This window comes from Drosophila innubila, assembly GCF_004354385.1.
Source record: "Drosophila innubila isolate TH190305 chromosome 2R unlocalized genomic scaffold, UK_Dinn_1.0 1_C_2R, whole genome shotgun sequence".
Classification (NCBI taxonomy): domain Eukaryota; kingdom Metazoa; phylum Arthropoda; class Insecta; order Diptera; family Drosophilidae; genus Drosophila; species Drosophila innubila.
The window spans coordinates 21,217,232-21,232,623 of NW_022995374.1; the positions used below are offsets into that span (position 1 = coordinate 21,217,232).

Below are 15,392 nucleotides of genomic sequence, written 5' to 3' on the forward strand. Positions count from 1 at the left end.
AATGCTGAAACCGTTTAAAACTGAAATTTTAGCCTTTTTGAATGAGTTGCAGACGGTACTGCGAACCCACCCCTATGATATAGGGGCTGTAGAATTCCATAGGGCACTGTTTTCTTCGCTGACAACCGAAATGAATAGGGGCGGGTGAAGAAGAAAACACCCGTCGTGCTGCCGAATGTCGACTGAGAGAGACAAACAATGCGGTGCGCCTCTCTATCGCACACATGTTGAGAGTCCTGGCCAGCTGCAGTTTGTGGGTAGGAATTCCGCAATATGCGCAGGACATGCCAGCCATATGGCAACGCAAGCAAGCACAATAGGCCACTCAGAGAACCGAAACCACTCTGCCAGGGTGGTGGAACCGACCGACTGAGACAGCGACAGAGACGACGACGACGCAAGCCAAGCGCGGCTCAGAAACATGTTTAATTTCCTGCAGGCGGCAGTTGAGAACAGAGCTGCAGCCAGGACACACTTCTAGTGATCGATCTAAATCTGTGCTGCTGCATTTAAACAAGGTAATATAACATTTTAATGCTATAAACCAAAATCAGATTATGCAATTCTCTTTTTTTCCAAATTCCACCTCAGATGATTCCACAAACAGAAGACATTGCAACAGCTCAAGACAATTTTGAGGTTGCAGCAATCGGAGTCGATATATTCTGCGAAGAAAGCCGATGTAATCAACTCCAAACAGCGGCAGATGTCTATGGCAGAATAGTGGATCATCTGCAGAGACAGATGCATTGCCAGGACAAACCAAATCCTCACGAGGAAACTCTTAAACAACTCTGGATTTCCAGTTTTACAGGAGGCAATATATATTATCGCGCATAGCCCGATATAAGGAACAGGAGTTGAAATTAAGTTTTCGATTGATTTAATATACAATTATAAGACAAGCTGACAGAGCCAAATAAACTATTGTGGAGACAATAAGAAGTATTACTAAGTTATTAAAGCGAGTTTCTTTGTGAGATGGGAGTGTACTTCCTTGTAATCTTATACCATTTATATGGGTAACTTGCACTGAAAGAATTTTCTGGAGCGTGATAGACAGAGTCCGCTGTTAACAAATGCCACTCTTTGGATACGATTTCTCAATGATGGTGATGAGTTTTTCTTTGACAACTTTTCATTAATTTATCTTATAAAAATTCGTTCTAGCTAGTTATTAAAAGCCGAGGATTTCTTTAAATGTACGATCACTTTGAAATGCTTATAATACATACCCAATATGTTCCAGTTTTCAGCTATATTTAAAGAATTAAACCACCAATTATAAATATATTTTTTTGAGAAATTGAGTTTATTTAAATTGCTTCTTTCTGTTTGTATGAATTAATTATATTTATGTACGTACCTTTACCATTGCATATCCATATCTCTCGATGTATGTACATATATAGCCATGATATGTGCAATATCGAAGTGAAATCTTAGGTAGGTTTATCCAAGGCAACTTGCAGTGCTCAACTAGCTGTAAGAGTAATTTTTTGTTTCAAAAATAATTACATTGAATATGGAATAATTGCCATTGTGCTGAGCATATTATTTATTCGTTCATTAAAGTTTAAGATGTTTATAAATTTTATTATCTTATTGTAATATGCGCATATTTTTTTATTAACTTTAACTTTTTATTGATATTCAAATATATTTAAATTGATCCAAAGTTCTTTTTGTTTATAAACAAAGTTATATCATTTATAGCATTTTGGTTTATATTTTCTATTGCTAGTGACAAAATCATGTAAGGGGCGTTTTATATGTATCTATATTATAATCGAATTTTTATAAGCTGCTTTATTTCATTTTTGTTTGTATTTTTGATATTACTTAATTTTTTATAAATAATTTGAAAGTAATAAGTAATTAGTTTTTTGGGTTGCTCACGACGCTTTTGTTGCCAAATTATGGGAATACTTACAGTGTCAGCGATAATGAGCGGACGTGAACATTTTATATTAAATTCATCTCAATTAAAATCATTTATAAGTATATAATTTCCATGTCATTAATGTATTATACTTCATATTTATTTAGCATTGGGCATTGGTAATTCTGTTCAAAACTGTTTTCGCCCAAGGCCAAAACAAATTGAGAGGATTTCTTGATATAATTTATAAATTAATAATATTATTCTTAATGGTTTTGTAACTATTACATCATCTTAGCATGTCCCTTTTTTGTTTTATTATCATTATTATTATATGAATATATAATTTCAACTCATTTTGCCTCTCTGATCACTTGCTTTTATTTATACTTTTTGAGTATGGTGTACGAATTGGGTTTATAAGACTTGATGGGTGGTTCGCGCATACGTTTCATGTCAGTTTGATAGGGCTGAGGCCGTTTATATGCAGCTGCGTTTGTTGGTATTATTGATGGGCGTGCTAAAATTTATGCATTTTTATTATTTTATACGTATCAAAATTGAGTAGGTAAATATGTATGTAGTTATAAATAGAAAATTTGTTATTTTAAAATTAGTCATAGTCATTGTTCAGATGCGTTTTTAATATTTATCAATAGACACTGACGGTCTGTTTTATGTTTGTTTACCCCAAAGCCCAGCAAAAGACCCATTATAATAGGGTATAGAAACATACAAGAAGAGGCACAACTACACATCGATTTATCAACTTACGTTTGGTATATTCATATCCCGATGGTGCCCCACGCTTGGCCATTCTATGATCGTACTCGTAGGCCACCTCCTCAGCCTCTTCAGCTCTAGAAATAACAATAGCAAATTAACAATCGAAATAGATACTTAGATATATATTTTAAAGCTCAAATGTCGTATACGCTGATCCATTAGATCGATATCCGTGGCTTATTAGACGCGTAGAGAAAATTTATTTAAATTTATACTTTACAAGTAACTTACTCGGGCGGATTTTCCGCTGTTCTTTTGATAAGATTCAAGTATTTCGGAGCACCGCTGCTACCACCGAATTTCTTGTCGAAAACGGATCTACAAATTACAATTATTAACTTATTGCATTTTCAAACATGCTGCTGGCTCATACCTGTATGCCTCCAAATTGGGCCCATGAATGTTCTTGGCAGATTCGGGATCCATTTCCATTAGCTCGCGCAACTGTTCGTGGGAGACTTCGTCGTTTTTGTCTGGAATTAGATACTTACGGATCTCGGCCAGAGCGTAAGCGATGCGAGCATAACACTCGGCTGGCGTTGCCACTGTGCTAACTTCAAGGAAGAGATCTTTCTGGAGATGAGCATAACGGGGATCTCCAGAATTTCGCAGCTGTTCCTCCTTGCCACGATCACGAATGGAGCTGCGTCCTTTGATGGCAATCTTGCACTGTGTTTCATCTTGAAGGCGACGCAATGAATTGCCTTTGGGCCCCAAGATTTTGCCAGTAAAATTGAACTGAAGAAATACGACAAGTTCTAAAGATTTTCCTTAGATTGAATTGATTTCTATTACCTTTGGATATTGTTTAACAGGCACAAACACCTTCTGGGTTATTTTCATGGGCTTCTGTTTGTAAACGTCTGCATAAAACTCACGGCCAGGAATGCGACCTGTACAGTACACTCTATCCACAGCTGAAGGAAAATGTGTTTATATACATATATATAGTATGATTTATATATATATACAGCTTGTTATTCACTGGATTTACCTTCGTCAATTAATAGTGCGCACAATGGAAACTCGGCGGACAAACGCTGGCGTTCTTCATCTAAATCGGCCAGAAATTTCTGGGCCACTTCGTTTAAACGTGGCTGATGCTCATGTGGAGCCGGCTTTTCGCTAAATTCACTATTTGGATTATCCATAATGATCAATTTTTAATAAAAATTCACGTGAAAATTGTGTATAATAGTTTGTTAGCACACACTCTTCTTCTTCTTCACTCAAACTTATCAAATTATCGAAAATGGCTTCTATAAGCGATAGTTATGAGCTATTTTCTTATCGATTGTCACGAAATGTCAATGTATCGATACTTTTGGCGCCGGCAGAGCAAACAGCGTTGTTATTTCGCACAAAACTAAGAAAAAGACAAATTGTAAACAATGGCAAGTGAGGATTTGTTTCAAAATGATTACTCCGAGGATCCAGACTTGGAGCAAGAGTTGCAGAAGACCGATGAAATGAATATAGACGCAGTTGAGTCCGATAATGATGAGCCGACTGAACCAAATGGCCCAACAACAAATTCCGCAAGTGAAAATCATCCGGAATCCACTGGCAATGAACCAAACAAAACAAGTTAGTAGATTACACAATTCATGTATGAGTTGAGTCTTATTTAATTAATGTATTTTAGCTAGTAATGGCGAAAAGCCGTCTGATGCTGAACCCGAAGCTAAATTGACACATTTACCGATGGCTCGCATTCGCAACATAATGAAACTTGATCCAGATCTGCAGATAGCATCCAATGAAGCCGTATTTGCAGTAACCAGAGCCGTCGAATTGTTTATAGAGTCGTTGGCACGAGAGTCCGTCTCCTATACGGCACAGTCCAAGAAGAAAACTATCCAGAAGAGGGACGTGGATCTGGCTATATCCGCCGTGGACAGCCTTATGTTCTTGGATGGCGCCATGAATTTTTAAATATTTATTGAAATTACGTGATAATAAAGTTATGTGTAAGAAAAAGCCATTTGTTTGGTTGTATTATAATTATAATTGGTATTTATTTGGGAAAGTGTTCGTCGAACAGTGAGAGAAGTAGATTTAAAATATTTAATTATATTTTCATCCTATTTATAATGCGCACATGAAGTTTATAATTTATAAATAATAATTAAGTATATTAGACAATTATATTTTCTCATTTTACAGTTGCCGACGTTACAAGAATATACGCATTTATTTTTATTTTTTGTTTTTTTTTTTTTGTACAACGTTGAACGCTCTGAATAACAACGAAGCCGGGAAAGTTAAAATTTGCATTTTCCTTTAAATTGTTTATTTTGTTTATTAAAGCCGTTACATACTTACTTTGTCGTTGGGCGTTTCTGTTATTTTTGCGTTAAATTGTTTATTGTTTATGTTCGTAAACTTATTTGAAAAATAATTCCAAAACTTACGCTAACATTTTATTAGAATATCTATGGGGTTTATTTTGATTTCATATGGGGGGGCATGTGTATAATGTTTTTGTTCTGTCTTTCGCCTACGATTTAACTGATTATGTGAATTGCATTTTACGTTGTTTTTACAAATACTTTTAACTTTCCTTTTCTTATTCTTTTGTTTTTTAATTGCTTTTTTTTTTTGCATTCTTCTTTGTTGCATTATTATATTTACTGTTTGTGGGTTTGTTTTGTTTTTTCTTTGTTTGGGATTAACACAAATAAAATATTTTGAACATCAATTACTATAAAATAGGTTTTTGCATTTTCATTTTGGATTTAGATTATAGTAGATATTTATAAGTTAAGTAAGTGTATGCATAGATTTGATGTATTATAGGTTGGATTATTGGACTTTAAACATTTTAATATTTGTTGTTGACTGTTTTTCTTATTTTTTTTTCTGTTTTTTTTTTTAATGGAATTTTCTTTGTTGCTCTCGTAGGTGGATAGGCTAACTGTTGGTTGGTTTATTATGAAATACAGTATGTAAATTAGCGCATTTTTGGATATGGAGCCGAGCGATAACGGACGCTTTCACGAGAACGTGATCCAGTTTCATAGTGAGCCGATGAATGTGATCCCGAGCCCGATGTCGTTGGTCTATATGACGATGAAGAACGACCGTTGCTTGGTTTTGCTATTTTGGAAAGAATTTTTATTGTTGTTTAGATTTTTAATTGTCTGTTTGTCTCTGTGCTTTCTTTTTTTATATTTTGCAGTTGTTAATTTTTTCTTTTTTGTATATTTGTCTTAACATACATTAAAAAAAAAAGAATGTTGTTTAACCGGTTTTGAATGCACTACCCCCCAGTAAATAATTAGTTAATTTGTCAATTAAATTTACAATTTGATGTGTTATCACAGTTTGGTTTAAAATAGGTAATATTGATTTTTATTTGATGGATGAGTATTGGATAAATTGCATTAAGTGTGTGTTTGAAATGCTTTTGTACGAATGTTGTTAGTAGTCTTGAGTTCGAAATCGAGATTGACATTGATATCGAGATTCTGATTATAATCGGTCGTAATAATTAAGATGATCGCCAGTTGATCAGGCATAGTGCATTTAAAATCTTGTTAAAATATATATAAAGGAGAGGAAACTTCCGTTTAATCATATTTTCGAGTCGCGTTTTAGCTTTAGATATTTTTTGGTGTTTAATTTGCATCTCTTTTGTGTTTCTTTTTTTTTCTTTTTTTAACTTTCAGTTGCTGTTTATCGCAGTTAAATTGTTTTGTTTCAACGTTTGTCAACAGTTGCGCGCGGTTTATTTATTAGTCGATTGAAAATAGTTCTGCTGCGGGAAAGACATTAATTAACTAAATCTGAACACTCTTACCTGTGTAGGCCGCTGCGTATGTTGAGGAAGACGAGTGCGGATGATACTCACGGCGGTAATCCCGCTCGTACGAGCTACTGTCGTACTGGGCATGATGACTGGAGTGCTTCGACGATTGCGGCGGCGGCGGAGTCGCATATCGATCATACTCCCCATGGTGATCGTACAGTTCATGATCCCTCGATCTGAACAATTAGAAATTAATCGGATTTCTCATTGATAATTTTTAGACTCTGTATATACCTGTGAGCTTTAACAATCCCATAATTCGGATCGTCCATGACGTATCGCGCCTTTTCCAGAATCGAATACACCTTGGGCTTGGATGTGGTTGGCGGTGGTGTGCTTTATAAATACAAATATTCAGTATAAGGATGATGTTTTAAAGCTTCACAGATATGAACTTAGTTTAGCAAGTTAAGCTAATTAATTACAAAATATAAACTAAATTTTGTTCACAAATAATAATAATGTACTGAATATAGCTTGACATGGGAATTGATAAATTTGAACAGATTCTAATGAAACTTTAAATGCTACAGAATGTATATTTATATATTTATATTTATTTATAATTACCGAGTGCTGTAGGCGCCGTGTTCACCGTATGACTTGGAGTAGTGATGAGATTTCTTATACATACGCTCCTTGCCGTCCATTTCGCGTAGTTGCTCCAGACGAATGTCATCGTTTGCATCCGGAATCATGAATTTCCGTATTTCACATAGAGCATATCCCAGGCGATGATATGCTTCGGCTGGCGGTGCTACCGTTGATATCTCCACATGCAGATCTCTGCTGAGATGTGCATATTTTGGATTACCCGAGCTGCGCAGCTCCTCCTCCTTGCCATGATCCCGCATCGAATTCCGGCCCATGACGACCATCTTGCACATTGTCTCCTCTTGCAGCTGTCGTAGTGTATTGCCTTTGGGACCCAGTATCTTGCCAACGAAATTGAATTTCGGATACTCTTTGATGGGGAAGAGCACTTTCTGAGCCACCCTAATTGGCTTCTCGCTGTAGACATTCGCGTAAATCTCGGGTTTTGGAATGCGACCACTTACCAGGATCTTCTCGACCTCTGAAAAACACAACAAGAGTCGGTTAGGTATTGCTGAATGAATGGCATACGTGTCTTTTAAGCGCACCATCGTCCAGCAGACGCTTCGTTATAATATTCTTCTTCTCAAGTGTTTTCTTCTCCATTAAACACTCCTGCAGGTACGCATTTGTTTTCTCATTCAGTTGCGGCGTATCGTGCAAAGGGGCGTGACTGGTTGTATGGCCGTGGCTGCCGTCTACTTCGGGAGCATCTGCTGCGCTGCCGGCGCCGGCTGCCTCGTCGTCACGTCGCTTCCGCTTGTAGTCGGCAGCGGTGTCTTCGTTGTAGTCTCTGTCGTAGTCTCGCGGCATCTTAATTGTTTGGATGTATTCTAATTAATATGGAAATATGAAGAGCACCACTTTATGCTACGCAAAACTTTGGTCAACACGTATTAATTCAAAGTACAAATTCAATTTGTTTCTTTTCTTTTCTATATTTTTTTTTTGGGCGAAAAAAATTTTCTTTTATGTATGGGGTACTAGAGGTGTCAGTGCTATCGATATTCTATTACATACGTTTGTTGTCGATACACTATCGATAATATCGACAAAAATCATATGCAAACTTAGTGATGGTAAAATATTAGTTGGGCTTGTCAGGGCTGGGCGCATTGCGATGGAAAACGCGTTTTTTCACATTTCGCTAAATATGTACACACTTTGATGGAAAAAGAGAGAAAAAATTAGGGCCACAAAGAGGTTGCAAACATATTTGATAAATTCAAATAAAATCGACTGCTCGGCGACGAGGCCATTTAGATAAATCGCGCCACGCACTGTGCCGACTCCTTTTGGTAATATTCGCCACATCAATTAAATACGGGCGCCGTTAGGGAAAGCAAGACAAATGGCGGAAAACGGAATGCGTGTGGGCCCAGGGTCATCGGCGGCAGTAGCGGTGGCGGCGGCGGCAGCGGCAGCAGCAGTCAATGTGAATGCAGGTACCAGCAATGGGGAGCACGAGAATGAACACAATGCTGCTGACAATGAGAAGGCTCAGCCGGCGCGCCTGAATGAGTCGGCTCAGAAATATATGCAGGAACTGATGAGCGAGCGATCGCGCATGGAGAACCAATTTCCATTGGCAGTAAAACTAATTGACGAAGGTATGAAATCGATTCAAGCATTTGCAATATGTACACACTGATGTTTGGCATATACGCATGCAAATGCATATGTGTACACATTTTGACGATCTCGATCTTACAGCTTTGGAGCGAGTGCAGTTGAATGGGCGCATACCCACGAGAGATCAGTATGCCGATGTGTATCAGCAGCGAACGATTAAATTGTCGCAGAAGGTGCACGTGCCGATCAAGGACAAGAAATTCAACTATGTTGGCAAACTGCTTGGCCCCAAGGGCAACTCCCTGCGCCGGCTGCAGGAGGAGACGCAGTGCAAAATCGTCATTCTTGGTCGCTTCTCTATGAAGGATCGTGCTCGCGAGGAGGAGCTACGCAATTCCGCGGACGCCAAATATGCCCACCTGAATCTTCCGCTCCACGTTGAAGTGTCAACCATAGCGCCACCAGCCGAGGCGTATGCCCGTGTTGCCTATGCGCTGGCCGAGATTAGGCGTTATCTTATACCCGATAAGCACGACGACATACGTCAGGAGCAGTACCGGGAGCTCATGGAGGATCCTGAAGCTGCCAAAAAGTTGACCCTGCGCCAGTTGCAACAGCAACAACAGCAGCAGCAACAACAACAACAACAGCAGCAACAACAGCAATCAGTTGCTGCCGGAGGCAGTGGCAACGGCAACAATCGTTCTGGCGGCAACTACAGGTGGATTTCCATCTGTATTCCCAAATCGTATTCTGATATTAATGCTTTTCATTTGCAGACAAAAGTTTCCGCAGCAATCGCACTATCATCACAACGACGAGACTGTCTATTATCGTTCACATAACAACGCCTACCACCAGCCAAAGCCCTATGTGCCAGGTAAGTTTGTTAACACCAAATGGTTGTCCACCTCTCACTCACTACAACAACAAATCTTCAAATCTCTTGCAGCTGCCCAGAGGGGCAATGCCATGCATACAACCTTGCCGCCACAGGCAATTGTTCGCGCATCGCCGCCTGGTATGGTGGTCAGTGCGGCCAGTTTTAATGGACGCAACGCTGGCCTGGGCAATGCCGGAGGTGGGATAATGACTAACAGCATTGTAGCTGCCACGGGCGGCGGTATTGGAGGTGCTGTGCCGCCAATACGGCACTACCGTCCCGCCGCCCCATATCAGTTTGTTAAAAAATAATACAGAAGCAATGCGCCGCCTTCCGCTCGCTGTTTGTTCACCATTTTGTCATCAACTCATCCAAATGCATGCCCCGCCTAGCAATGTGCATACATATACATATAGAAGAAAGTGATGCATGTGCATGCGCCGCCATCTGATTGGTTGATTGGTTGGGCTTTGGTCACACAGTAGAGGCCCAAGACCCAAGTCAAATCATACCACACACTGCTCCAAAGGTAGATGTAATAATTATAAATACATAACATACAATTTCTCACACATTGACTTGAACACGATTTCGAAAGTGGAAAATCCAAAACCAAAACGAAAAACAATAACAAAAAATGATGAAAAATGAATAACAAATGAAATGAAAATGAGTAATGAATGTACGTTTAAGAAACTAGCCTAAGTAGACGAATGCTCCAAATGAACAGACATACACACACACTGACACACACACACCAACGGACACCATTGCATCCACAATAGTTGGACTTTCGATTGAAGAGGACTCTCGTTAAGATGCCATTTGCTATAATTATTGTTGAATTGGATTCTTTTGAAATGTGTGTTTTGAGCTCTGCGAGAATTTTGTGAATTGGTCAATCCAGACGGACCCCAAGGTGTCTTGAATTTTATTTTGTTTTGTTTTTTTTTTTTTTAATAATGATCGATCATTACTGACGCATTTCTTCGTTAATCATCCATTTCATATTTATACATAAATATCAAGAATTCATTTTGTACTTTACTCCAATGCTATAACTATACAACATAATTTCGTTAATGGATTTTTACAACGATCAGGAGGCTTTTTATTTGTTACGTTGCACAGTCGAAAAGAATAAATATGATGTTTTTTTATATTTTAATTTTATTATTTGTACTTGTATTTGCGTGTAGTTGAATATGTTGTATCACATCCACACTGAGGCACATATATACATACACTTACCTACATAAATACATAACATATAATCAAGCATACAATACATATATTTACATAAATATAAACCAAAAAAAAAAAAAAAGAAAAGAAAAGAATAATGCAAACATGAATCTACACATATATCGGCGAAAGCGCGATAATATGACTACGATAATATGACATAACATAGCTTAGCATTATCACATCATACAAATAAAACAACTTCTACAGAAAAAAAAGAAAAGAATAAACAAAAATATAAAAATACATTTAATGAAAAAGATAAGAAAGATTGCAAACCCACACATAATTGTTATTGTTGTTGAAAGCAACTAAAATTGTAATAGAATTATGCAAATATACATACAAATATGATGACAATGTTAAATTGCAGCTTAGTTATTAATTGTGAACGAGACGCGAAAGCAAAGTACATATTGAATACAAGTATAAACTTTCGTTTTTTCGAATTCCGCACGCCAAAAATATTACCTAAGATACGGTATGCATACCCAAAAGTATGTATGTAAAATTTGAATTTGTTTATGCATTTCCTTAAAATGAACCTTAACTACTATCATTGAATGTAGAAACTCACAATTGTACTCGAGATGCATGTGAGATTGTAGTGTGTGTGCAGCGAGCTTCTGAAGCGACACAACATAATTTCTATTAATTTTCTATGCAAACATAGATACACACACCTACACACACACACACATTATATTTTACAGTGCATTATTATATATTGCTGATTATCGTTAAATAAATTCCCAATTTGAATTGAATATGTTGAATAAACCTAAATCGAAATCATTTTTTATTTCTTATAGCCTACACTCAATCATCGATTTTATTTCACAAAGAATGGTAAACCAAATTCGAAATCTACGGTAAATTCTAAGATTTTTTTACCAAACCATAGTTCTAATATCAATTCCTAGTCCCCGCTATTTGAGTTGAAAAATTGTATGTTTTAGTCCTTGCACAAACTAAAATTATGTTTTAATGACAATTGGTATATGATTCTATGAAATTTTGAAAGTCCTGGTCCTTACAAGAGTGTTGATACCAATCTTGTCAGGATCGTGCAAAAAACACTAATGATTTGCTAATCATACTATGCTAAAAAAGCAGGGACCAGGAATTATTTTAAGACTTCTCGTTGTTGGTGAAAAATACTTTGAATAGACCGTAGATTACGAATTTGGATTACCATTAACATTTTTTTTTTGGGCCCATACAAATCGATGGATCCTAATGGAAATACCCATGTATTTTCAGAATTATATTGGAAAACTTTACATCAGACACGATTTAAATTTAGTAACTCCAGGAATGGACATTCATAAAATTGCAGTCAATGGCTTTTTTTTATAATTTCGTTTATTTTAATTAATTACATTTTATAAGCTAGCAACAAATGAACTCAAAAGATCTACAATCCCCTCACAAGCTGCATTAGTGTGTAAGGATTCATGTTGCTCATAAACTTGAGCTGATTCTCGAAACCCGGCGGCGTCTTCGAGATCCAGTGGCGATCCAAGTAATAATTGATGTAGCTCAAGAACTCTTTGTCAGTATAATTGCTGACCTGAATTGGCACGAAGGGGTCCAAATGCTCAAATCCTTCCTTGCCAAGCAAATAGCGGGGCATATAGGAGTCCATATAACCCTCGGTCATGGCTATTTTGTCAACAGATAGAACGCAGACGCCATTCGTCCAGTCGTAGCTGGTTATATCCAGGAAGGGCTGCGTGAGGGTAATGCGATCTGGCGACACACGCTGTTTGTTGTCGGAGAAGATACGCGTGATAGGATGGAAGAAGGCGTTGAATCCGTCGATGGCTACCATTATTTTACACTGGCCATTGGTGGCCAACAGCTTCAGTTCCGAGATCAGCGCAGCTGTTGTTTCCGATGCATACTTGATGCGTGCAACGCCATGCTCGACCAGCTCAATCAGGGAGGATCCAGCTGGTGTGCTTTCTCGCTTACTCCACACATATTCCTTGCTGGTTTTCAGCTGCAATTTCTGGAGCAACTGTGCATTCTGATTCTTGAAATGCACCAGCCAAGCGGCAGCATCGAACGGAAGGTCAATGAAGCCCTCCTGGCTGGCTGAATTTGATGCCTCTTTGGGCCGTTTCATCCAGTTGGGAGCCCAAGGTACATGCACCAACAGAAAGTCGTTCAACGCACCGTAGTGCAACACATGTGCCATAGTCAACGTCTTTCCCACCCCATTGTCGCCATAAAGCACGTAACGCACAGCGGGTTTCGTTAGATCCGCGTTCTTGATGTAGTGCAGCAGCTCCAGACCAGGAGACCGCACCATTAGACAAGCCTCGGTAAAGGTTTTTATCTGTTGCTCGTACTGCTTTGGTAAGCCGCCTCCGGTAAAGATTTGCTTCTTTTGTTCCGCTGGTATCGTGTAGAATTTCGCCACTTGCAACGCCGAGTGCTCCCCGGGATTCGTTACGTTTGTACGAAACTCATTAATGGGTGGAGCTTCCGAAGCCGGTGCCACTTTTGTGGACATTTCTGCAGTGCGACTGGATACACATATTGCAATGGGATTCCGTTGAAGGTGTGCCGACACCACTGAAAGTTTTCCAATTTGTTTGCGAAACATTTTCATTAACAAATTTACAAAATCAAGTCGAATGCAGTTCGCGAGCGTGTTATTAAATAATAGAGTTGTTCAGATCGTTTACAAACAGCTGTTGCAGGAGAAATGACAACTCTGAATAAAAGAAAAAATTATAGTTTGCACGTCTGGCAACCTTATAATATGATCTAAATCATTTTTCATTTCAATGCCTTTTTATAAAAATGATCTTTTTAATTATTTTTCTAAATTTTGGAGAAAAAATGTTTGCAGTATTTTTGTTGGAGTTTTGTTGTACTTCTTTTTTAAAATTAAACTATACAACTTTTTCCCTCGAAGGTTGATTAAGCTTCATAGTATGAAAACCTTCAATTTATCTAATTTCGAATTAAACATTTTAATCAAATTATTAATTTATTGCAAAATGATTGCTAAATGAACTAGAAATAAGTTCACATTTGAATTGTGCGCCGCCCAATATTATCACCGGAACTGGTGTTGTTCGAATCGTTCGGATTATGTTTAATTGAACTACTATTCAATAAAAGTAGACATGGCGCGCAGCTAAATTCTAATAAAATGAGTTCAACCATTTAAACAATAAATTGAATAAGACACTTTTAAATCTGAATAAAACCGATCCTTTAACATACAATTTGTATCAAATATTATACTCCATTTGTTATATTTTTGTATGTCATATTCTTACGGTTTCTATTTAAGATATTTCAGACGTTCAATGTAATTGAATTCATTTTGATAAAAATTATGACAGAATTCGCTTATCAATTGACAAGCAATGTATGAGTACTTTGAAGTTGTACAAACAATATATACCATGAATTCATTTAAAGGAATCAAAATTGATAAGAATTTATTTTAAACAATAGAGAATGTTTTCTCTACAGTTAGTTGTCATTTATGTGCTGGCTAGAATTAAATCATGTGTCCATTGATGCTGTTGTCAATTTTCACCATTTACTTAATGGAATATTTGTCTGAAATAGCTGGATACTCAATTCAATTTGGCTATCAGCATCCGGCTGCAGTACCCATCTATGAAGTTGAGTTAAATTGGAACAGTCCAGCTTATTATATAAGTTATGTCGACGAGAAATCAAATTGGGTAAATAATTTTTATGTGTTATTGAAAAATATTTATATATAAAGACTCGTACTCCAAAGAACCAGCTGAATTTTATAATTAATCTGATATTGGTCTTTGATGAGAGTACTTTGGAATCGGATGTTCAGACTGATATAATCCAAGGTGGCGTTGGTTTTAATTTTACGACATTACGTTTGAACTGCTTCCATAATGATGAGTTCGAATTAAGAAGTGCAAAGGTAACAGTTGTAATATATGGAGTTGCCCATTCTCAAACATAAAATGCTTTTAATATCTCCGACTAAATTACAACGAATTAATTAGATAAATAAAAAAAAAACTTATGAAATAAAAACGCAATACATTATATAATTGTATTGTCAGTACTATACTTAGATGGAAAAATACTTGAAATTGCTAAGAACAAGATGGAGTTCTATTATATTGGCGGTAATTTTGAATCCGACTGTTTTGTCTATATATAACCGTCTTCGGGGAGTTGGCTTTCGATCACAGGAAATATCCAAGCCACATAAAATCGTTGACCAAACACAGTTTTTAGGTTTTTCATGACTCCATTATTGTAATCATGGAGGTATTTGCGTTTCTCAGGAGAGACTTCACCTGCAAAACCATGGGCACATAATATTTAAATGCCAGTATCGAAAGAACCATTAGAACCACATGGAGTATACAGAAAATGGTAAATATAAAATCCATTGAATTTTTTTGAAATGGTACAATTAAAAATTTAAGTCCATTGATCAGTAGCATACGGAAAAGACTGATCCAATCATTAGGTATAACAAGAAGCACATAAAATATCTATGGTTTTGATGGCCAATGCAACATCCTGATCGCGTCGAAGTATGCAAACAGCACATCGTATACAATGCCAGGATCTGGGTGGTGCTAATCGAT

The 15,392-nt window shown here is 37.2% G+C and overlaps 6 protein-coding genes across 6 annotated transcripts; 3 read left to right on the plus strand and 3 right to left on the minus strand.

Moving 5' to 3' along the window:
* Positions 1–1,829: 1,829 nt before the first annotated feature.
* LOC117785868 (KH domain-containing, RNA-binding, signal transduction-associated protein 2) lies at positions 1,830–3,897 on the minus strand. The gene is made up of 6 exons (XM_034624127.1): positions 3,663–3,897; positions 3,464–3,585; positions 3,042–3,406; positions 2,900–2,986; positions 2,657–2,742; positions 1,830–2,402 (listed from the first exon to the last, which is right to left on the minus strand). Exons 1-6 carry the CDS (start codon positions 3,817–3,819, stop codon positions 2,263–2,265), a joined length of 957 nt encoding a protein of 318 aa, XP_034480018.1. The 5' UTR covers positions 3,820–3,897; the 3' UTR covers positions 1,830–2,262.
* Positions 3,898–3,959: 62 nt separating this feature from the next.
* On the plus strand, positions 3,960–4,652 carry LOC117785869 (DNA polymerase epsilon subunit 4). Its single transcript, XM_034624128.1, has 2 exons — positions 3,960–4,255; positions 4,314–4,652. The coding sequence occupies exons 1-2, from the start codon at positions 4,060–4,062 to the stop codon at positions 4,601–4,603; spliced, it is 486 nt and encodes a 161-aa protein (XP_034480019.1). The 5' UTR covers positions 3,960–4,059; the 3' UTR covers positions 4,604–4,652.
* Positions 4,653–4,860: 208 nt separating this feature from the next.
* Positions 4,861–8,103, minus strand: LOC117785866 (KH domain-containing, RNA-binding, signal transduction-associated protein 2). Its single transcript, XM_034624125.1, has 5 exons — positions 7,622–8,103; positions 7,050–7,554; positions 6,714–6,815; positions 6,471–6,655; positions 4,861–5,767 (listed from the first exon to the last, which is right to left on the minus strand). Exons 1-5 carry the CDS (start codon positions 7,884–7,886, stop codon positions 5,622–5,624), a joined length of 1,203 nt encoding a protein of 400 aa, XP_034480016.1. The 5' UTR covers positions 7,887–8,103; the 3' UTR covers positions 4,861–5,621.
* Positions 8,104–8,151: 48 nt separating this feature from the next.
* LOC117785867 (RNA-binding protein asd-2) lies at positions 8,152–11,553 on the plus strand. Its single transcript, XM_034624126.1, has 4 exons — positions 8,152–8,683; positions 8,787–9,366; positions 9,425–9,525; positions 9,598–11,553. Exons 1-4 carry the CDS (start codon positions 8,425–8,427, stop codon positions 9,837–9,839), a joined length of 1,182 nt encoding a protein of 393 aa, XP_034480017.1. The 5' UTR covers positions 8,152–8,424; the 3' UTR covers positions 9,840–11,553.
* Positions 11,554–12,120: 567 nt separating this feature from the next.
* Positions 12,121–13,450, minus strand: LOC117783480 (28S ribosomal protein S29, mitochondrial). The gene has a single exon (XM_034620889.1). The coding sequence runs from the start codon at positions 13,391–13,393 to the stop codon at positions 12,191–12,193; it is 1,203 nt and encodes a 400-aa protein (XP_034476780.1). The 5' UTR covers positions 13,394–13,450; the 3' UTR covers positions 12,121–12,190.
* Positions 13,451–14,314: 864 nt separating this feature from the next.
* Positions 14,315–14,831, plus strand: LOC117785116. Its single transcript, XM_034623020.1, has 2 exons — positions 14,315–14,489; positions 14,549–14,831. The coding sequence occupies exons 1-2, from the start codon at positions 14,319–14,321 to the stop codon at positions 14,750–14,752; spliced, it is 375 nt and encodes a 124-aa protein (XP_034478911.1). The 5' UTR covers positions 14,315–14,318; the 3' UTR covers positions 14,753–14,831.
* Positions 14,832–15,392: the final 561 nt, after the last annotated feature.